This window comes from Chenopodium quinoa, unplaced genomic scaffold (assembly GCF_001683475.1).
Source record: "Chenopodium quinoa cultivar QQ74 unplaced genomic scaffold, ASM168347v1, whole genome shotgun sequence".
In the NCBI taxonomy this organism is placed as follows: domain Eukaryota; kingdom Viridiplantae; phylum Streptophyta; class Magnoliopsida; order Caryophyllales; family Amaranthaceae; genus Chenopodium; species Chenopodium quinoa.
Genome location: NW_018743284.1, coordinates 496,162 through 519,343, shown reverse-complemented (window position 1 = coordinate 519,343; position 23,182 = coordinate 496,162). Strand labels below are relative to the sequence as shown.

At 34.0% G+C, this 23,182-nt stretch overlaps 1 protein-coding gene across 1 annotated transcript; it reads right to left on the bottom strand.

The window, feature by feature from the left end:
* Positions 1-219: 219 nt before the first annotated feature.
* Positions 220-14,945, bottom strand: LOC110735512 (NAD-dependent protein deacetylase SRT1-like). Its single transcript, XM_021915701.1, has 14 exons — positions 14,513-14,945; positions 13,673-13,702; positions 13,488-13,580; positions 12,253-12,372; positions 10,651-10,751; positions 10,364-10,472; positions 10,022-10,101; positions 9,514-9,592; positions 8,781-8,834; positions 8,590-8,686; positions 2,609-2,691; positions 1,490-1,557; positions 1,107-1,212; positions 220-896 (listed from the first exon to the last, which is right to left on the bottom strand). The coding sequence occupies exons 1-14, from the start codon at positions 14,609-14,611 to the stop codon at positions 525-527; spliced, it is 1,491 nt and encodes a 496-aa protein (XP_021771393.1). The 5' UTR covers positions 14,612-14,945; the 3' UTR covers positions 220-524.
* Between the last annotated feature and the right edge of the window lie 8,237 nt (positions 14,946-23,182).

Below are 23,182 nucleotides of genomic sequence, written 5' to 3'. Positions count from 1 at the left end.
ATTATGAATACCTTTTATGCTAAAGTTTATACATAGCGTAAACTGTAACACTTTAAAAAATTGATAGTCATCATACAAACTACTTGAAAAATTTCGAAACAAAGTATAAAATGAAAATTTTATGTACTAGAATACGGGTCCCACATCAAAGGGCCAATGAGACTAAGAATGTTGTGTAGTGGAAGTTTATGTTAAAGCTTAGACTGTGTCTAAAAACCAGGAAACAAACTCATGATAGTTGTGAGTAGTGAAGATAATCTTAAACTGTCAGAGCAATGCCTGCACATGAGATAGAGTTTACACCGATTACCACCAATTTACACATCCGAAAACCGGCAAGACTGAGAGTTACATCTAACAAAATTCACTCAGCCTCCTATATGCAACGCTAATTTTGTATAATACCCACCATAATAACTTATCTTTTATTACTGCCATTAAATTAATCTATGCTTTTTACGGCGCTAAGATAGTAGGGGAAAGAAAGGTATCTTATTTACAGAAATTCTGGGGATAACAGAAGTTTAAAGCCTACTTTTCGGTTGAAGAAGTCTCAGTTGCTTGTTAGCAGTTTTGGGACTGTGAGTAAGCCTGTGTTTCCTTTTGAGAAATCTCAGTGGTTTGTTATCAGTTTCTGAGCTGTTACACATCAAGCTTTCGCTCTTTATTTTCGCATCTCCATTACACACGACTCCTTCAGATGATGCTTTGGCCACAGCTTTATCATAGGTTGCAATGTTGGTCACAATAGCATACACTGTAATGTCGTATTTTGGGGATAAGTTTGCCTTTCTTTGAATAACCTCATACTGCCCACAGCGAGAATCTTGCACAGCTGCCTCTCTTAAATTTTGATATATTGCTTCCTTGTCATATTGGGGACATTTCCTTGAAACCTGAATATACCCCATTTCATACATCAAAAGATTAAGAAAAATAAGTAGATAAACCGCATAAAATAACTCTCTGCAGCACATTGATCACTTCTAGTGAGTAGAGGTGGCAAAAGAGTCGTTTAGATCAGGGCACATTCAATCATTTCAGTTTGGATTCGAGTGGACCAATAGGGTCATAACACAAATTGACAGTAAAAACTCAAGACTTACTTTGAAATTGACGGGAATTTTAATCTGTGCATAGCGACAACGGCAGGCATCAATGAAGTTGATTTTCAATACCAGTTCAAATGGTTCCACAATTCTCACAAACCTCCTGTTTTGAGGATATAAGGCAGCATACCAAACAAAACAACAATTAAGATTAGATGTAATCACTTGATAAACAGCCAGCTTTACTCAAACCATCCAGCCACAGACTTATTTAAAACACTGAGATACGAAGATAATTATAATTAAGTCGTGGAAATTTTTTATGGCAACTTGGCAATCACTAAACACCACAACATAATAATAAAATATGTATAAAATTTGCTTAGTACTGTAACATTATCAGAGAGCAATACATTGACAAATATACTCATACGGCATACCTTTTCAGCACAAATGGCTGCTTGTCTAACACAGCAGCTTTCAGATCTTGTCTGTCAACAAAGGAGACCTACGATGCAAAAGCCAAACCTGTTAGTCCAGCAGTAAAATTAGAGAGGCCTGATGTTGTGCTAAGAATGTCATCAAGGCAGCGCATAACAGAGGATAACTGATCCCATTATCAACTTCCCAACAAAGAAAACCAGAAATACAACTCCAGTATGGTTAGGCAGAAAAAAAAAATTGTAATGAAAATGTCAGGCCAATGTCTGTAATGCTAGTCCAATGTCCATCTCCAAATATTGGAAATTGATGAAGGAAAACACTTGTTTTGAGGATGAAGTTCCATTACCACGGACATTCGCATGGCAGCTTAAAATTTAGTACATTTCAGGACAAAATTAAACGTAGTGTATACTCGTACTCCATTAGTAATATTGCCTAACAACTAACCATCAAAATTTCAATCATGCTAAAAGTTTGTGCGTAACACCGTTGTTACCCCCCCCCCCCTCTCTCCATAATCACTCAAACTTTATAGATCTATATCATTCTCCTGAGATCATCAAATCACTCTTTGCGGTAGTCCTAGAGCTGTTTTAAACATCAGCCTACTATTTCAACTTTACAAATCTATTTTGTGTGCAAACTTTGTAGTTTAACACCACTTCTTATGCTTTTCTACATTGCACAACGTTAGTAATCTAGCTTTTGTAATTTAACACCACTTCTTATGCTTTTCTACATTGCACAACTTTAGTAATCTAGCTTTTGTAATTTAACACCACTTCTTTTGATCTTTTCCATGGACTACATTTTGGGTAAATCTTCCACAAGAGAAGTACTGGACAGAACCTACATTAGGAACAAAACTTATATCTTGGTTAGACCACTAGATTAATATCCAACTCACTTGCAACAGTTCAAGCAACAGCAAAACAATTGACAGTAATCTACCACTATTAATTTAATGTCATTCGCCATAGCTTTAAACAGAAAAGGAACGGAAAAAAAATATATATGCATCTTAGCTTATTGAACAGCTCCAACAGTTGACTTAATGTAAGATTTTAGATCAATTACAGAAGGAACTTTGATAAATGAGATTTCAGAACAGTTACCTCAACACTTTTAACAAATGGCAGTGGAGCTCTGTTTCCATGTACGCTTTCAACCTTAAGGTTCCAGTTCATGTATCTTTTATCTACAGACACACAAACGATAAGAAGATACAATAAACAGCATTGTTGCTCCAAATGGACGGAAATGGCTATCAAAGAAAAATATTACACATTGAATATCATCATCAAGACATCAATTAACAAAAATTACTTACTTTCATTTATTCTAAAACAAAGTTACAAGCAACCAATCCCTAATAATTATGCTAACAAGTACCTTATAAACATGAATTAAAGAAAGAAGCAACAAAAGTCATGTCAAAAGCAAGTAAATAATTGACACTTCCTTTGAAGCTATAAACTACCTCCTTACATGAGATAAGACAATTAGAAATACATCAGAAATTTACTTGTGAAAAACGAACAGTAAAGAGTTATTTGATTTTCAAATTTTAAAATGAGAGTTACAAAGTTTATTACATTCTTAAACTAAATAATTTTTTGGATAAATTAGAAAATAACACCCCAAAATTGTCACGATTTTGATTACAACACCACAAAAAAAAAAAAAAAAAAAAAAAAAAAAAAAAAAAAAAATAATTATTATAACACCACAAAAAAAACCAAAAAATTGGTTTTACCACCACTTAACTTTGTGGTCCAAAAAAACCGTTAAGTGGGCCCCACACAGTACACGTGTCAATCAACTATTGGATCAAAAAAAAAAGAAATACCCTATAATCCTAACCCAGCCACCACCCCCACCACCGGCGCCGGTTCCCACGGCCGTCAACCCTACCCTACCACAGCCGTCACCCCAACCCAGCCCAGCCCCCATCGCTGTCTCCCCGACCTGAAACCGTCGCCGAGCCACCCAGACCCCAACCCAAACCAGCCCAACCCCCATCGTCGTCTCCCCGACCCGAATCCGTCGCCGAACCACCCAAACCCCAACCCTAACCAGCCAGCAGTGGCGGACCCACGTGTAGTCATAGTGGGTCCGCGGACAACCTATTATTTTCTATAAAAAAAAAAAAAAAACTAAGTATCAAGAGTTTTAGCTTGTAGTCTGGTGGTTTGTTCCCCATCCTACCACATATGAGATACGGGTTCGACTCCCATTACTCTCAAACTTTTTTTTTTTTTTTGGGCTTTACAACCTCAATTTCACGATTTAAAATATCCCCAAATCCCCAATTCCCCCAAATTGAAACCCTAAGTCTCAAAGTCACCCAATTACCCAAGCCCCGTCGCCGTTCACCGTATCGCCGCCTCGCCGGCAGCCCGGCAGCCTTTTCGTGCTTCTCCGTCAGGTATGAGTGAGGCGTCCGTCAAATCGTCAATCCGTCTGTGAGTTTGTTAGCGTCGTGCTCGTGCAGTGGCTCCCCAAATTCGATTTTTTTGAGGTTAGTTTTAAACTTTTAATTTATATAATTACATTGCAATAAGATTATAGAGATTAGATTCTATATTTCTATATGAAATCATCAATTTAAATGTTTAAATCAAAATTATCAGTATGTTTAATATCACTATATCAGTGTATGAGTTTTTTTTTTTTTTTTTTTTTTTTGGGTGAAATTTCTTGATTTGATTAGTGCTTGATTATTTGTATGACTTTATAAAAGCTTGAATGTCACCACTTGATTATCGTCACTTGATTACCACATGAGTTATTCCTAAAATATGAGTTAAAGTAGTAGCAATTTTAATACAAATTTTGACAAGTAACTAAACCGTTACAGCCTTGAATTGGTTCTCTAAATTTTACTAATATCATGGCTATCTTTATTGCTAATATCGTCATCTTTAATAAGAATAGTTGTGTTCTAGATTCAAGTGTATTAGAGGGAATTTATAATAGTTGAATCTGTGATGTGAATGATTTGTCTAAGTAGTACTCATTTGATAGTATGACTTGTTAGGGAATCAAATATCTGTGTCTATGCATTAGCAAGAGTCTTGTATTTTAGCAAGTGTGAATTATTAAGCCTTGACTGCTATTATTAGTCCAGATTTGACCTTACAATGCAATCTGTATGGAGCAACCTCATGGGTATATCTGAAAATAGGAAAAGATGCCTGCATCTATCAAGATATTTTGTTGAATCTTAATGCCATTGCACTTTTACAATGATTTTGTTGAATCTTATTGCCACTGCACTTTTACAATGATTAAGAATCTTTAGTTCGATATAGTTTTAGCTTACTTGATGTATACAAAAGTTCACATGAGCACAGTTGTTGTGGAGTCTATAGCTATTTTATAATGTGATATTATATCTCAGTTTCTATATATAGTGGCCTATATTTATTGTAGAGTATAGTATGCATGGTTGTAGATATAGTTGCAGTTTAGATAATGGTATGTGTATTAGCCTAATTTATTGTAAAGTATAGTATGCATGGTTGTAAAGTTACTTAATAGTATGCAATTTGTTCACTTAATGCAGCAGGTATAATCTAATCCTAAGTACATTTATTAGCTATTGAGAATGGTGATTGCTAATTTGGAGATTTGGGGTTGAAGGGTGGACTGAAATTGAGGTTAATGGGCGTTTTTTTTTATGATATTATTAGTTTTAATAACCTTGAGAGAACCCTACTTGTATGATTTATCTAATTCAACCTAACTTCAATTTCAGAATGAAAAGAAAAATAACTCAAGATATTTCAAGTTTTTTTACTAAAAAAGTGCCTACTCTAAATCCTCCTCCTCCACAAAATGATCCTCCTCCACAAAATGATTTACCCTCTCAAGAAAGTGAACCAAGTACTCCTTTACATCATGCTAGTGAACAACATTCTTCCCCATCTCACAATTTCCCTCAATATGAAGATGGACAATCTTTTCCCCAAGGTGGTTCGGATCCTAGTGCTCAAATTGGTGAAGGAAGATTAAGTGCACTTGATATTATTAATCTTCCACAAGACCCCGGAAAAAGAAGAAGGATGTGTGATTTTCATCCCGATGATAGGGATTTAGTGCGGAGAACATACATTCAAAGAAAGCCATGTCAACCTAAAGATCATGTGTTTCCTCAAACACTTTTTGGGCCGAATAAAAAACGCCGATTTTGTGTTCCAAAGTTCATTACCTAAAGGAAAGTTCATTATCTAGAGGTAACTTTCTTTCGTTATTAACTCTTCTTTCAAACCATGATCCTGAGTATTCCAAAGTTGTTTTTAAAATGGCCCCTGGTAATTGTCAACTTACTTCTCCAAGTGTCCAAAAAGATATAATCAATGCTTGTGCTAAAGAAACAACTAAAGCAATATTAGAAGAACTTGATGGTGGATTTTTTGCTATTCTTGCTGATGAATCTGCCGATGTTTCCGATAAGGAACAAATGACACTTTGTTTGAGATTTGTTAATAAAAAGGGGGAAGTGTGTGAGCGTTTTCTTGGTATTGTGCATGTTCCTGATACTAGTTCTTTGACTCTCAAAGCTGCTATTGAGTCATTACTCATGGAACACTCTTTAACTTTCTCTCAAGTTCGAGGTCAAGGTTATGATGGGGCAAGTAATATGCAAGGTTCAATCAATGGCCTTAAAACTCTAATATTGAATGAATGTTCTCAAGCATACTTTGTTCATTGCTTTGCTCATCAACTTCAATTGACACAAGTTGCACTTGCTAAGAAAAACTCAGATTGTGGTTGGCTTTTTGTTGACGTACTTGCACCTCTCTTGAACTTTGTGGGAGGTTCACCTAAGAGGAAAGAATTTCTTCGAGAAAAACAACGTCAAGGGGTTGTAGAAGCATTATCTTTGGGTGAAATTGAATCGGGAACTGGTTTAAATCAAGAACGTGGCTTATGTAGACCTTGTGATACTCGTTGGGGATCTCACTTTAAAACCATTTTGAATGTGCTTGATTTATATCCTTCAATACTTTTGTCACTTGATTCCATTGCAGAAGTATCTGATACACTTGATTCGAATAAAGCACAATCTATTACACACTTGTTGATGTCATTTGATTTTGTGTTTGTGGCACACTTGATGGTTGATATATTTGGCATTACAAATGCGTTGAATGTGGCATTGCAAAAACATGATCAAGATATTGTAAATGCAATGGTCATGGTTGATGTAACCAAGACTAGTTTGCAAAAGTTGAGAGATGAAGGATGGGATTCACATATGGAAAAAGTCACTTCTTTTATGGCTAAATATGACATTGAGGTTCCAAACATGGAGGGGCGATATGTGGTTCCTGGGAGAAGAATGTATAGAGGTAAAGGTCCACATGTGACTAATCTTCATCATTTTAGAGTTGAAGTTTTTCTAAGTGTCATTGATCTTCAATTACAAGAACTTGAAAATCGATTTCCCGAGGTAAGTAAGGAATTACTTGTGTGTATGTCTTGCTTTAATCCTGCAAATCGGTTTCATTCTTTTGACAAAAGAAAGTTAGTTCAACTTGCTAAATTTTATCCCGGTGAATTTTCAAGCTCTGAGTTATTATTTTTTGAACATTCACTTGAAAATTTCATTGTTGATGTTCGAAATGATGAGAGATTTTGGAATTTGAAAAGTCTAAGTGAACTTTCTACGAAACTTGTTGAGACGGGAAAGTTTGAAACTCATGACCGAGTGTACTTACTTTTGAAGTTAGTGTTGATTCTTCCCGTTGCAACGGCAAGTGTAGAAAGAGTATTTTCTGGAATGACGCAAGTTAAAGATAAATTGCGTAATAGCATGGGAGATCAAATGTTGAATGATTGTTTGATTACTTATCTAGAAAGAGATTTGTTTTACAATGTTAGCATGGATGATATTATACATCGTTATCAAAATATGAAAACTCGTCGAGAGCAATTGTAATAAAATTAGTACTTTTTTAGTTGTAATATGAATTTGAATTACTTTATGAAATGAACTTTTTATGTATTTTTTTTTGTCCATCATTCAAGCTTTGACTATTTTTTGATATTTTATGCGGTCGGTGGACGATGATGGGATGGGACAACCTATTATTTAAATCCTGAATCCGCCACTGCCAGCCAGCCACCGTCGCCAAACTCCTCTACCCTACCCAAAGTCGTCGCTGAAACCCCGACCCACACCGGCACACCCATACCCAAACCCACAAACCGCCCTACTCCTCTCACCCTCACCTGAAACTAAATCGGGGCTGGTTATTTCGTGGGTACAGTTGGGCGGATTTCGACGGTCGAGGGTGGTCGGCTGGCTGGTTTTGTGGGTCGAGGGTGGTCGGTTGGGATTGGGTGACGGCGGTGGGGGATGGGTTGGAGAACGGCGGTAGGAACCGGCGGCGCCGATGGTGGCTGGGTAATTTTAAGGTTTTTCCTTTTTTAAATTTTTTTTTTTTGTTTTTTATTTTTTTTAATCCAATACATAATTGACACATGTACAATGTAGGACCCACTAACGGTTTTTTGGATGGAAAAGTTAAGTGGTGGTGAAATCAAAATTTTGGGTTTTTTGGTGGTGTTATAATAAAAGTTTTTAAAATTTGTGGTGTTATAATCAAAATCGTGGCTTTTTTGTGGTGTTATTTTGCAAAATTTACTAATTTTTTTTGGATGATATAATTACATATTGTAATATTATACTTCTTCCGTTCTTTGTTAATCGCAACATTTGAGATTTTACACAATTCACAGACACTCCTTTGATCATTTTTTGTGATTTATATGTTGGAAAAAAAAAATAATAATAAAAAATAAAAAAACTCATGTGGGATCTTGATAGTTTCATCTCAAAATTGACTTTCAAATAATCAACTTTTTTTAACTTTTACTAAAATATAATTTAAATATTTATGTATAAAATGTGCATTGGCTATCTTGAAAATGAAATCTCCAACGTTGTGATTAAAAAAGAACGGAGAAAATATTTCCATAGCTCATAACTCAGCATTTAGTAGCAACATCAAATGAACATGGAAAATTCACAGGTTATATGAGATAAAACAATTTTTCACAGAAAAAATAATCATTTCCAAGATACCTGAGCTAACAGCTTGACTAAGAAAAATCTGGAAAAGGTCTATCCTAACAAATGGAGGAACGTGTAGAATAAGACTTTCCATGACACCAGCAATCACCTGAGTTTAGTATAAGCAAATTGTTTCAGATTATAGATTAGCTGGAACAGAAGCTACTGAGGGCCAAACCAGAAGCAACATGAACAAAACATACCTTGTCTACAAGCCCATGGATCACAAGGCTTGCTTTCTTATCTTTAGGAGTTTCCTGCAAAAATAAAAAATATATATAAAATAAATAAAAAATACAAACATGATATGTATAACTAGCGTCTCTGCAAAGAGTTTGCATGATGAAGGAAATCGGACAATGACTGAGCTTAGGGTTCAAATTTCAACAGTGAACAACATCCTTATAAAGGAAAATAAAACTTCTTAGTTCTAAGTTCTAACTTTCCTTAGTTTCCTGCATGGATCATCATAGCAATGACAGGCCAAAGTCAACTATAGCAACAATATCATCATATCTGTGTTGTGAACAAAATTCCAAACATATTCTAGCAAGGATTAGAACAATATCATCGTATTAGCGGATTCTCCTTGATAGATTGTTCTAATTTTTTTCCTCAATCTCTTTTCATCTTCTTTATAATGGCATGACTCGCATGAGGGTTATTCTCTGTGAACATCAGACTTAGTGTTCTCCAACAATCAAGACTAGTACAAATAACAATAGTAAAAGTACCAAATCACATGGCATATTTATACGTCCAAGTGGCTGTCAAAAATAAGATAAAGTATACTTCAAAAATCACAATGGAAAAAGGTGAGCAATTATATATTGGCAAAAATGAAAGCACCAAGTCAGTCACCCATTTCTTCACTTATTCCTTTCAAAGGTAGGGGGCATTAGGATCAGATAAGCACAGAAAGCAGTTATCATGTACCTGAAGATTCACAATAACAATCTTCCCCCCTCCACGAAGACACTTGAGAGGCAGGTTGCAAGCAGGTTTAATCTGCAAACTGCATCAAGAAGTGACATGATGGTGAATGACTTGTTGATAAAATAGACTAAAAATCAATCACCAAATAAGCTATAAGAATATGCAGGCAAGATGGTTTCAACATTTACCATAAATAGATTATGTAGTTGAAACCCTTTGGCCTAAGTTCACATTGTCCTTATGCTACTGTACCTCAACTACTTAGCAGCAAAAGGAAAGTTGAGACTAAGAGAGAAAGGCAACAATTTAAATTGAGACACCTCGTTTTCTCATATGAGTACAGAAATGCTCACTAATTTACTTTAGCCTGTATTTCAGATACCTTGAGTTGTTGACACTAATAGAGAGTCCCACTAAGTTGTCTTTCATTCATTAATGAAACGTACTAATAAATTACCAAATACAAGTAAGAAAATGAACAGAAACTGACAAGAGATCAGATAATTACCTTGTCCCTAAACACAAAATGAGATCAGCCATTTTACAGTGCTTTTCGGCTGCATCCATCTCCTTTCGGGGTAATGCATCCTGAAAGGTAGATTGATAAGTAAAAAGGTTTCGTACTTTCAGAAGAAACATCTACAAAAAACTGTGTTCTATCCACTTATGCTCATGGATCATTGTCCATGATATGTATGATGACCCTTCCAACCATTGTATTGTTGCAATTGCAATTTTCCAACATGATAGTAGCATAAAGCTCTATAGATAATTATTTTAAAATTGATGTTCTAGGTTTTACAACTGAAACCTATCGGGAAAGAAAATGGTATCAGAAGAGGCATGCTACCTCCCAGTCAAGAACAGTATCCCTTAATCTTGCACCACAAGATGTATCGGAACAACGCCGGGGTGTTTCCTTCAATCCGATTGTTTCAATCTCAAAATCTCGTACATATCTTCCAATTTACATTCAACAGAGAGATTGTATCAATAAAGATCAGCCAATAAGAAATGAAAGGCAAAAAAGCACCTCTCAACTGCCAACTGACACTAAATGTAAAGTAACATTATAGAAAAAGAAAATACATAGAAAGGAACCTCAAAAAAAATTAAGACTTAAGTATAAAGCCTTACTCGACTCCACAAGATGAGCAAACTTCCAGAAAGGAGTCCCCATGCAACTCTGCAAGTTTTTCCCGTGGTATCCCGGACCGAATATGGAGACCATCAACATTCTAGCATTTCAAAACGAGATCACTTAGCATAATGATTGATACAAGAAAATTAATCATGTGAAAATAATTATTCTGCAGTATTTTTCAGGCAAATAATAAAAATAAAAAAATGAAAAAGAAGTCATATTGACCAAGTATAGAGTTATAGATGCAATGCATTTGCCTATCCATGAGTATTACACAATCAGTATAATGTCTCTAATAATTAAGAAGGATTCTAGAGCTGCTGGACAACCTCATGAAGTGGAAGAGTAGTACTACAGAGTACAGTCATACAGACAATTACTTCTCTATAATAGTTAGTCTCCAGCAGAGTCTTTATATCTTCAGATGAAAGTATAAGGATCCCGCAAAGGGTCCAGCCCAAGATCGACGATATCTTTACTGTTTATTACTCTCTCTTTCCTCAAAAAATATATAACTTGTGAAAATTTCGCAAATTATGTGACAAATATAGATTTAATAGACCTACTAACCAATTTTGTTACCAACTACTACTTCATTTGGTAAGAGTTTCTTTCTGAAACTAGTTTGTCAAGCCTACAAGCCTACAGCTTGTCGACAGTACCCTTAAACCTTAATAGTAACTTCAGAAGGTGTATGGTAGGAGGGATAAGGGTAAAGGGATAGGGATAAGAGAGAAGGAATCGGTGACGTTTAGTGTTTGTTTTGGTGGATAGGAAATAGAGGAAGGGTAGGGATAAAAAAAAAAAAATTAAAAAAAATAAACCTTTATCCCTCTAAATCTATACCTCTAGGGGGGTGGTATAAGAGGAGGGTTAAGGATTTTGATCTTAAAAGACCATTATACCCTTAGTGAAAAAGGAAGGTAAAAGAGAGAAGAAAAGGGTTAGTAAGGGTATTTTAGTATATTGCCCTTAATTCTAATCTTATTCCCAATTCTTACCAAACAAGGACACACATAAATTTATCCTTATCCTTATCCCACCCTCTTATCCTTCCTACCCCTATCCCTTTTTCCAAACTCTCTTTAAAGGAAAAACTTCAATTTGGCACCAATTCTTTGACAAACTTTTCAATAAAATCGGATGTACAATAAAGTACATCCGTTATAAAGTTACCCTAAAATGAGCAAAAGTTACCCTAATATGAATAAAAGTTACCCTGACATAAATAAAAATTACAAAGTATTTATGCTTTATTGATAAAAGTTACCCAAAAAATTGTAAAAGTGACCCTAAATTTGATAAAAGTGACCCCCGATGTACAGTAAATTACTGTACACCGGATGTATACAAAAGTTACTCCAATGCTTTACTACACTATAACTGAGGGAATAAACAGTCCTTCTGAAGACAAGTATGCTGACTGATGCCCAAGCAAAATATTTGTAAGTATTGTAATCTACATGCCACCTATTACAAAGCATAGGAAAGGTTTTCTCTATCCAGCAAGAACCAATAATAAACAATCTCGCGCTTTCATTGTACCAAATCTTCCATTAGTTCTACGCATATAAAATCTTGGAGAGAGAACAAACCTGACTAATAACGAATTTGAGGATACTAGCTTTTTCTAGCTCAACCAGAGCCATATGGGTTATACTAGGCATTGCTCGATTGAAAGGCAAAGCTGCTTTAGGTAAGGCCTTGCCGTCACGCTGCCACCAGAAGAAATCATAATAAACATCACTGATAAGGATTCATAAGCAATGATAAATATACAGATTACGTGGCAAGTCTACATAACAGAATATCAATCTTGTAAAAGATATATAATCTAGCAACATGCCCAAAACTAATTGACTACATGAACCAATAAAATCAATTGGGACTTGGGAGGGCAAGAATCAAAATGTGTTTCCAAATAACACTTTGTAAGGGTTCATGACAAATGATGAGCACTTTGAATTTCTAACTTTAAGTCTTCAACAGATTGACATAATGGCAAGACAAGTGAATGCGTGCATTTCAATTGACAGAGCCAGAAACTACAAATTCGATTATAACCATCACTTTAGAAAACCAAAAAACTAAGTTCATTTTAAGGGCTTTTTTCCAGCAAAATATCAGGGCAATATTACAATATAGAGTCGCACTAGTATATAATTGATAAAGTTGATCCTAATAATCCCTTAAAGAGACTTCAATAACAAAGTTGGAGCGTGATATAAAAATGAAGGATTGAAATTATCGTATACAGATGAGAGGAGGGAAAAAATCTGGGCTCTTCTTGATGCAATAGAATTCATAGCCCGGCCCTACTCCCTAGAGTTCTGCAAACCGAAAGCTTATTACAGCCTCAGGTTTAGATGTGCACATCAACATCAAAAGTGATGCTTCAATCACAAAGTCCCAAGCTCCCAAACATTGAAAGAGGAAAAAAGAAAGATCTACTCTACAATCTGCATGAGAAATCCACTCAAAACAACCATGACACAGCTCGTAAAAAGTCTTCTTACAGAATTTTTCGAATAAATTGTCATAAAGCAGAAAAAACAGCTGACAAAATGATTTATATAAAATCTGTTTTAGATTATCATTAAGACACATACTTCCTAATATAACTTCCTTAACTTTATGAACCACTAAATGACTAAGCAAAAGAAGAATAAGAATAACGTCATAGAAACCACTAAGCATAAGATAATAATAATCATCAATCCAGCTAGATTCACCAAAAAGAAATTGCTACTCCGTAGCTCTTAAACTTTTTTTCTTCAGGTTTATGCCACTGCAATCAACAAACAGAAATGACACAAACGAATAACATTACCTGAAGTGTCCAGATTCCCTTGGGACCTCGAAAATCAGGAATTCCACAAGAAGTAGAAATACCAGCACCAGTAAATACAACCATATGCTTACTCTGCAAAACACCAATGAGGCTTAGAAAATTTAACAAAGCATAGAAAGAATCATCAAAGATATATGATATGCTATAAGATTTGAAGCTCAAACCTTTCGAATCATATTCGCAAGTTGTCCTACCTGCCAGAACAATAGAGCAGAATTATTGAAGTCAGTGTTGCAAATTACAAGATATACATATACTTGCAAAAGTTAATTTCGGGAGCATAAGAAACAGTTGTTTATGTCATGCTAGTGTAAGCCAAACAGATATTCATGTCTGAAAGTGCATGCTATTGTGGTAACATAGCATTGCAGACTAGAATCCTAAAGTTTTGACACTTTGCACAGGAATTCAACCTTTCAGTGACCAGAAACAACATCCTGCCTTCACTATTTACTTCCGTGACAATGCTAACTATGAGGATATGTAGACAAACTCTTTTTCAGTAAAACATAAACATGCTATTAAATCCTTACACAATTCTACCTCCATTCAAGAATCAAAGCAAAAGGTTCACTTCCCTACCAAGTAGATCAAATTCATATACATACCACAACGACGGACATGAAATAGATCATTCTTGATTTATCCGAAGTAGTCCAACCACAAGAATGTGCACAATCAAACCTCAATCACACTTGATCAAACAAATTAACCATCATTATCATCTTAAAAATTCGAACAATGCAGGTTAGGAAGCTAATGAATTTCAATCCGTTTCATTTAAACAGAACCAATCTCAAAAACCCAAATGACCAAATCATCAAAATTCATAAAAGCACATAAATTCCGGACTATCAAAGTCCATAACCTAATAGCATTATATGGGTACTATATAAACAGATCAAAGTCATAAACTTTACAAGTAAACAAACAAATAAATGCATAAAGCAAACAAAAAGAAGGGTATATAAATCATAGAACCCTAAGTTATCAAAAACCCTTACTTTCTCTTGTAAAATGCGAGGTGATTCGAAAAATTCAGCCATCCCAACTTTGCCCACATCTTCAATGTACGAAAGCTTCTCAGCATACCCCAAAGACATAGTTGTAAAACACCCCCTTTTTTCTCCTGTACTTTTTCTTACTAAATCTCTCTCTTTCTCTCTCTAAAATTCTCGGCAGATCAAGGGTTTAAAGAGAAGAACTATTTGATCAGACAATTAGCAGAAGAGTTTTTTTCTGAGGGCGTGTTTGGCAAATTGTGTTGTAAGGGAAACCCAAGAGCCAAAATTAGCAGGAAATTCAACTAGTATACACTAATGCTTTGTTTGGTTCATTGTTAGTAATGGAAAAGAAGAGAAAGGAAAGGAGGGGAAAAGAAAGGAAGAGAAGGGAAAAGAAGGAGATCTTATGGCAAATACAAGTTCATCTCCGAGAGAAACGAAAATTGTTTTCTCTCGGGGGTACTTTTGTCACGAAAACTTTTAATGCATGGGTGTTATTGTAATTTATCAAGTTGACAATAACAAGGGGCAAACGGTAAGCAAATGTTTGACTAACGGTGTGATTGGATAAAGAAATGGGAAAGAAAAGAAGGGGAGGGAGGTGAAGGGAGGGGAGGGAAAAAAGATGAGTTTTCCTTCCAAATCTCTCCATTGTAGGAGAGATCAAATTCTTACAATTTTATCCCTCCATTTTTCTCCCCTCCAATCCCCTTCCTTCCTCATTGGTTATCCAAATGAAAGATAATATATCCCTCCATTTCCCTTCCCTTCCTTTCCCTCCATTTCCTTCAATCCAAACAAAGTGTTACGGTAAGACTAACGAGCGTAAAATGTAACCCTAGGAGCGAGAAAGAGGCGAAAATTGGAACGAAGTTAGGGCTCGGTTCGGCTTCATATCAGGAAAATCAAATTGTTCCTCTGAAGCATAAGTCGATCTTCAGGTCGTGGAGAAAGCGAATGAGTTGTGTCGATCGTGGTTGCGAGCGACATTGTTTAGTTTGTTGAGTTCGTTGCTGCGAGATAGCAGTTAAGGTATGTTTGTTTGATTCTTTTTTAATTGTCTATGTGATTTGTTTTGCTCATTATTAGTTTTATATGAACCGGTGATAGCAATTTGTGTAATGGCGAATTGTGAAATAGCAATTTGAGTTTTCTTTGGTGGAATTTGTATTTTGGGGTTATTTGCATTATGAACCATGATACCATTTAGTGTATTGTAATTGTGCTTTTGTTTTAAGTATTGATAACAGGTTTATGATGTAGTGTATTGGGATTCTAGGTTGTTAGTTTGTGATACTATGTGAACCTGTTGTATACATGCAGTTTGGTTGGAGACAATGCGCTCATTCCAAAATCGATGTGGGATTCCTAGAATAGTAAATTATAATAATTTTGGTCCAATTCCAATTGAACATGTGTTCAGTGTAGTAATTGTGAAGTGAATAGTGGATTTGTGCAATTTTGATCTAAATAGATTAGGACTCATTCAGCAAGTCCTCAAGTTAAAGTTCTTCGAACTAAATTGTTTATGGTATGCTTATTGATATATATTGTATTGATTTGATTAGTTTATTTAACCCATTTAAAATTTAGAATGATTCATTTCAAATTTAGAATGATATGATGTTGATCTTGTCAAGGATGATTCTATTAGCGTTGGTGGTCAAGTGAAGGGAAAGGGTGAGGTTAATAAGCAACAAGTTAATGTGTTTGGGAGGGTATGTTTTAAGTTAGTGTTTTGTTTTTTCTTTTAATCTGCGAAATTTAGAAGGTGGACTAATTTTAGTAATTCTCTATGCTACCCTTAATTTTGCAGCCATCGAATATGAATTGTCGTATTGAGACCTTTTCTAGAATATGTCACACTTTTGATGACAGAAGAATATGTTGGGTTAACGAAATGGGTTTTGGTGGGTTGTTGACAGCTCCAAGTGACATACACTTACCTCGGCAGTTGGGTTATTGGTTAATGAGTCGGATAGATCCCCTTAATAAGGTTCTAATTGCACCTGATGGGAATCAATCTAGGTTATCTGCTAATCAAGTTCATTGGGTCTAAGGCATTCCTAATGGTGGTTTAACTGTCCCCACCGGTAAGTGTAAGTCATCTGTTTTGCTAGAAAAGGTCAATAAAATCAAGGAAAAATATGGTCCACCCTCTAAGACAAGGTCAAGGAAGTTTGCAGGTAGAGTGTATATATCCATTGGCATACCTGTGAATTCAAAGTTGATGGAAAGGCTGGAGGGGAAATAGGAGGCACATGAGGAGGAGGAATTCAAGACATTGTTCTTGTTGTCACTTGAAATAATGTTGTGCCCTACACAGTCCCCTAGGTTGGGCTGTGATTTGTTTCCTGCCTTGACTTGTGCTATGGATGCTGCTTCGTACAATTGGTGTGAATTGGTGTTGAATAAGTTGATGGAGAGTGTTGCTAGTTATGCACGTCGTTTTTTACTCAAATGTCTTTGCCGGTGGGTGTGGTGGGTGTACTATATTCGCAGTGGTATGTATAACCAACATTGGGGGTTACGACTGCTGGGGTTACAAATAGTCCAGTCATTTGTAACAGACATTGTTCGTTACAAATAATTGCCTATTTGTAACTGACATTACAATTGTCTGTTACAAATAGGTGCCTATTTGTAACGAACAAATTGATATGTCCGTTACCTATTTGTAACGGACATATCAATTGTCAGTTACAAATGCTTATTTTGGAAATTAAAAAAAAAATACCTAGCAAATAATGCTAGGTTGAGATGTCACGTTGAACCTGAACACGAGATGTGAAATACCCTTGCCCATGACCCAAACCCACCCACTGCCCCAACTACGATCCACTATGCCGCACCACGAACCATCCTCACTACCACCACGACCCGCCAGGCCCCAACCCCGTAACCCACACCACTACCCACTACCAAGATGGCCCCAATGCCCCTACCCACCCACGAATCCCACCACCCTAACTCGTACCCCTTCTCCCCCACCCACGACTGCTGCAAACACCACTAATACCCACCAAACGCCATCACCAAACACACAAAAAAACAGTATAACAAACCACAAATTATGTGTTTGTTGGTTATTTAGTTAGTGAAAGAGTTGATTAGGGTTGCACTAATATGATGAGTTTGTTGGCGCGCATATTGGTTTAAGTTTTCATTTATTCTATTCAAGAAATAAAATGACCGGAATGAAGACAAAACAACATCTCTTAGGAGGACATACAAGTTCATTAGTCTAATGAACAAGTATATTGTTTATCAAGAAGTGCAATTTTGTTATCCTGGGTTTAGTGGGGGTAGTAAAGTAATATATATTCACACGTATTTGTTGTTGAAGGGCTATTAGATGGATTTTTTTTGTTGTCAATTATTATTACTCCGTAATAGTATACTTGATTAATTTTTGTTAGTTGGTGCAATTCAGCCAGATGCACGCGAAGTGAGGAGATGCGGTAAAAACTGGTTTGTCTGCGACGTAGTTATTAAAATCCCTTTTTAAATCTTAAAATTTTTCAATCCATGAATTTCCATACTTCAATTTACATTTTCAATTCGATTTTACATGTTTCTCTTAACCAGTGAAAACCTTACCAGTTTCAAACATGCCTATAAAGTTATTTATAAATATAAATTGTCAATGACTGGTTTCTTAGTGGGCAATTGAATAACCATTTTCTATTAATAATTAAGACTTTTAACTTATAATTTAAATAAATTCAATAAAATTTGAATATGACTTTTTTGATTCTGTATATTCCGACATCTTATTAGGAATAAGAGGGAGGCGACGACCATATATCTTTTTGTTTGCAGATTTAAGTCTGCTTAAAAAGGATGTCTCAAATTGTCAATTTGTAACAAATTTCGGCTGTAGTTTAATAAGCCAGAAAATTGTTATTTTAGGCTTTAATGGAGAAAATTTATAAGATAAATCTAAAGACTAACAATGGAGAAAATCAAGCATTAATGGTAGACATGATCACCCGCACCTTTTGGGGTTGACCATGCCCTAAAGTCCAACCTTTTTCACAAGTTTTTTCTTTTGATTTGATGGTGGTGTCACCAGTGGAGACGAAAGAAGAATATATATATATATATATATATATTATTATATTATATATATATATATATATATATATGGTGGGGGAGTCGGAGAAGTTACCGTATCAAAAATGGCGAAAATCGCCCATAAGTACTTATAATTAATTATCACCGTACCCGTATCGAACACGCAATACGCACCCTTATCCCTATGGGTAAGGGTACTTTGATATATACTTTTATTGTATATTTTGAAAATATTTTTTTAACAAACTTTATATTAAGTTTATTCAATTAGATGAATGATTTTTTTCGCCTTCTTAGAATATATATATATATATATATAAAGTAAAATTTATCAAATACTATTGAAAATTTCATAAAATCTTTTTAAGTATATTATAACATACTTAATTAACCATAACCGTATCCTCTATTTTCTAAACAACCGTATTGCGTACCTGTTTTGTATTTGTACTCAATCCTGTACCCGTTCTAGTACAACCTAGACAATTGGGGAAGGAATATGGAGTTAGAAGCTTCAGTGGAGGAAGTTGCCTCCATGATAACTCCAAATTCTAGTGTTGTACAACCAAAAAAAAATCACCAAATTAAAAGAAAATAATAGCGTTCCATCTTATTATAATGTCGGGTTAATTTATTCAATATTTTGCACAATATGAAGTCTCCTATTTGCAGCAAAACAAATTAAGATAATCCAATAAAAGCCTAGCATAATGAACTACAAAATGCATATCAATCCATCCAATAATACTTCACTATAATACAAGTATAACCAATAAATGTAGCATATAGTAACGTAACATATTTTTCTTTCCAAATCTCTTCATTATTTCTAATATTCTACTTTAGTTATTGATAGATAATGCAAGGGGATCAACAAGCGATTCAACCCAAGGTTGTTTAGCCGCCATCATCAGATCATCCGGTAAACCCAACAAATCAATCTTCTTACTAGCTCCGGATTCTAGCTCACAGCAAAACACGCTTTTTACTACTTGTATGGGTAATCTCCTATGATGACTAGGTTGTGTGAGTACTACAATTATATTACTCCTATCTTTTAAGCAAGCAATATTCTTATAAATTTTCCACTTTCGAAATGCAGCATAATTGCTATGTGATACCCTATAAAGGTTACGAAATATTTGAGTCCAAGACTTGCTGTTGCCATACTCTTTTAATACCCATATATCCAAATAGATCGTCACTAGACACAATTGACCTTGTAAGACCGTCAATTTGGGTAAATCCCAGAAAATATTATCTGGAAATTGCGGCATCTCATAAAACTTATGAGTGCAAAAATCGAAACACTTAATTATCCCTTTACACATGGAAGTCGAGCTCAACCAATGGATAGAGTTGTTAGCAAAGATAGAATCATGGGGGAGTAAATTCCAAGGGGGGTCTTCAATGATCTCCCATGAATTATTTCTTAAGCTATAGAGCAACGTTTTTTGATCTAGTTTATCCGTCCAAGTAGAAGGCCGACACAAGTCCGAAATCCTTAAAACCTTGTAATCATCGGAAACACAATCATAGCCGAGTGACAACGTTCTAATGCGTTCAATAAACTTTTCTTCTAGGGTGAATTTGAATACGGGTAGTAATTTATAAGCTCAAGTGATAGGATTATAAAGACAATGGTTAAAGTCATATAAACCCTCATTACGTTTATGTGCAAATGCTACGCAAAGCAAGCCATTACACGAGCTATATATCCAACCATCAGGACGTTCGCTTTCTTTCGGGTAACAAAGTTGGGTTAATTGGTAGTTGTGATTTAGGCAGTTAAAGTTAAACGAGTAGAACTTGCTTTGGCTTCCATACTTATAAGTGTTAATCATGATAAGGGTACTATTAGAGTGTGTTACGAGGGATCGACTAAGATGGAGCTTGATGAAATACGGATCGTTGATTACGCCACACCATGACTTAGAAACACACTTAAAACGACCAAGAGATTTAACGGGTAGCCGTGAGAGTATATCGATAGGAAAGTAACAATAATAATCTGATGTATTTGCTTTCTTCATCACGTCGTTCATGGTTTGATTATGAAATAAAGTAGGTTTTTAGAAGAGGTAAAATATGTTTGATCATTAATTTATTTATATAGGGATTAGAGAAGATATTAAAAAAAAAAAACTTTGAGTAGGATTTGAATACTTGTATAAGTTGTATTGTCAGGCAAGTATATAGCTTATGATATAATATGATAACCCATTATTAATAGGAATATCAGTAAGGTTAGTGGCCACAATAATCAATAATAAAATAAAATAAAATAAAATAAATAAATATGTAAATTAAAATTACGTTTACTGCTTTCCTAAAATTTATTTCTACTCAAAAATTATCTTATAAAATTTCAGCATAGATAAAATTTGTTTAAAGATAAGTATAACCGTATTTGTTGAAACCAAATTTAATCACATAAAATTAGATAAAGTATGTTAGGTGTCAATTTTTATGCACGTGAAACTTATACCTTTTTTTTTTTTTTTTTTTTTGAACACACATGATACCTTGATTTTTTTTTTTTTTTGAAAGGCATGATACATTAATTTTGATACATAAATAATTTGGATCAAATCATATGTTTAATTTTTACACGTTTTTATAATGGTCGTTTGAAAAATGACTACCATAATATTTTAGTGATAAAACCATATAATCAGTTCATTAGTATTTTAATATGAAAATATAATCTTTGAAAATTTTAATCCAGCATAAAAAAAATCGTGAAATTACAAAATAAAAATTACATAAATGAAACTAATACTATTTTATACCAAAAATAATGAAATATAATTATTTTTTGAAGAAAAATAAATCAATCATAAATAGTATAATCATTAAAATGGTAGTCATATTTTCAATCGATCGCTATAAAATTTTCATCAATTTTTAAAACGTTAGCATATTATAATTTATGATAGTGTGTATATATGAACATGAAAATTACAGTAATTAGAAAGAGAAGAAATTAAGCTCTTCGTATAACATAACCAATAATTGTAGTTTACAAAGAGTACAATACCATATGCATTTTTTCCTTCCAAAGCTCTATCCGGATTTATCAATAAATAAATAAATAAAATTAAACACATTTACAAAAATAAAAAAAATAAATACTAGTATAATTTTTAGGAAAATTTGTTAGAAAAAACCTTTTTAAAGCACCATTTTGCGATAAAAAAGAACCTTTTAAAAGCTTTTTGGTTAAAAAAAAAACACCACGTTCATTTTTTTTGTGAGAGGAAACCTATTTCCTTAATTAGACTCTAAATAAATGGAAGCTCGTGCGATGCACGGTTTTTTATACATAAACCTCATGATAAGATTATTTTCTTAATTTAACCCTATAATTTTTATTTTTATTTTGCTTGTTAGAAAACGGGTAATTTGTTTTATTTTTATGCAACTTATAATGCGACCTTAATTTACTAATATTAGTTATATGAAAATTATAAGTATGATAGTTATTAGAGTAAAATCATAATCCTGTTCGTATTTTTTTTAACATATGATTCGTTTGTATAACGAAAACACGTTGTTCCACTATACATATATAGTTATAGAATCACTATTTTTCTTTCACAAACAATAACTTAGACCACCATTATTCTTTTACTCCATATCAACTTTATACAATGAAAAATTAATAAAGTAAACCCAAAACTACAAGGTTAAAATAAAGACGGTGGGAATAATAGTAAAAGATATGACATTATGAATTTTTAAATAGTTATATGAAATATGTATATACTACCAAGAGTGTTGCATTACTAAAATTAATCTAATTGAAATAAATCTTTATAATGAAATTTCATTATCATATGTCTTAATAATAGAGTTATATGTATTCAATACTACAATGATTTTTACAATAATAATATAGATATTCTACCAGAAACTATAATACACAAAAAATCAAAATTATCAGAGACATCTCTTACAATCTTTAATTTTTTTTTCCCTACTATTGTAACATTATAGTTGACTTAAGGCCTGTTCTGATTTATTGAACTAAGTTTAAGTTGAAGTGAACTGAACTAATTGAAGCTGAACTGAACTGAATATTTTATGAGAGAAGGAAATTAGAAATTGAACTAAACTGAACTGAACTGAATTGAAAATAAGCAGAAGAGAACAAACCATTACTTTTCCAATCCACACATTTCTCTTTTGGATTTATAAGTGCTTGAAGAAATTTCTTTCAATTGGCGCATGGACATATTCCCTTCAAATACAGAATAATTAATATTAAGTTACAATTAAGTTGTTTAACAAAATTTAATACGATAAGTAACATAATTAGATTAGGTAAAATAAAACAAAACATACATCTTATAAAATAATGAATAACAATCAATTTATTTTGTTTACCATCAGAAAGCCTTGATATACTTACATTATTTCCAATATTTTTTGTTAATCAACGAATTATTAGACCTGAAAAAAATTCACACCATGAAAAAGTGTAGATAAATAATATTCACATGTTTGTGATTTTCATATAGTATATATATTGTCTATTTACAATTGAAAAAAAAATTCAAAATTATATTTCTGAGAAGATGTATACAAATC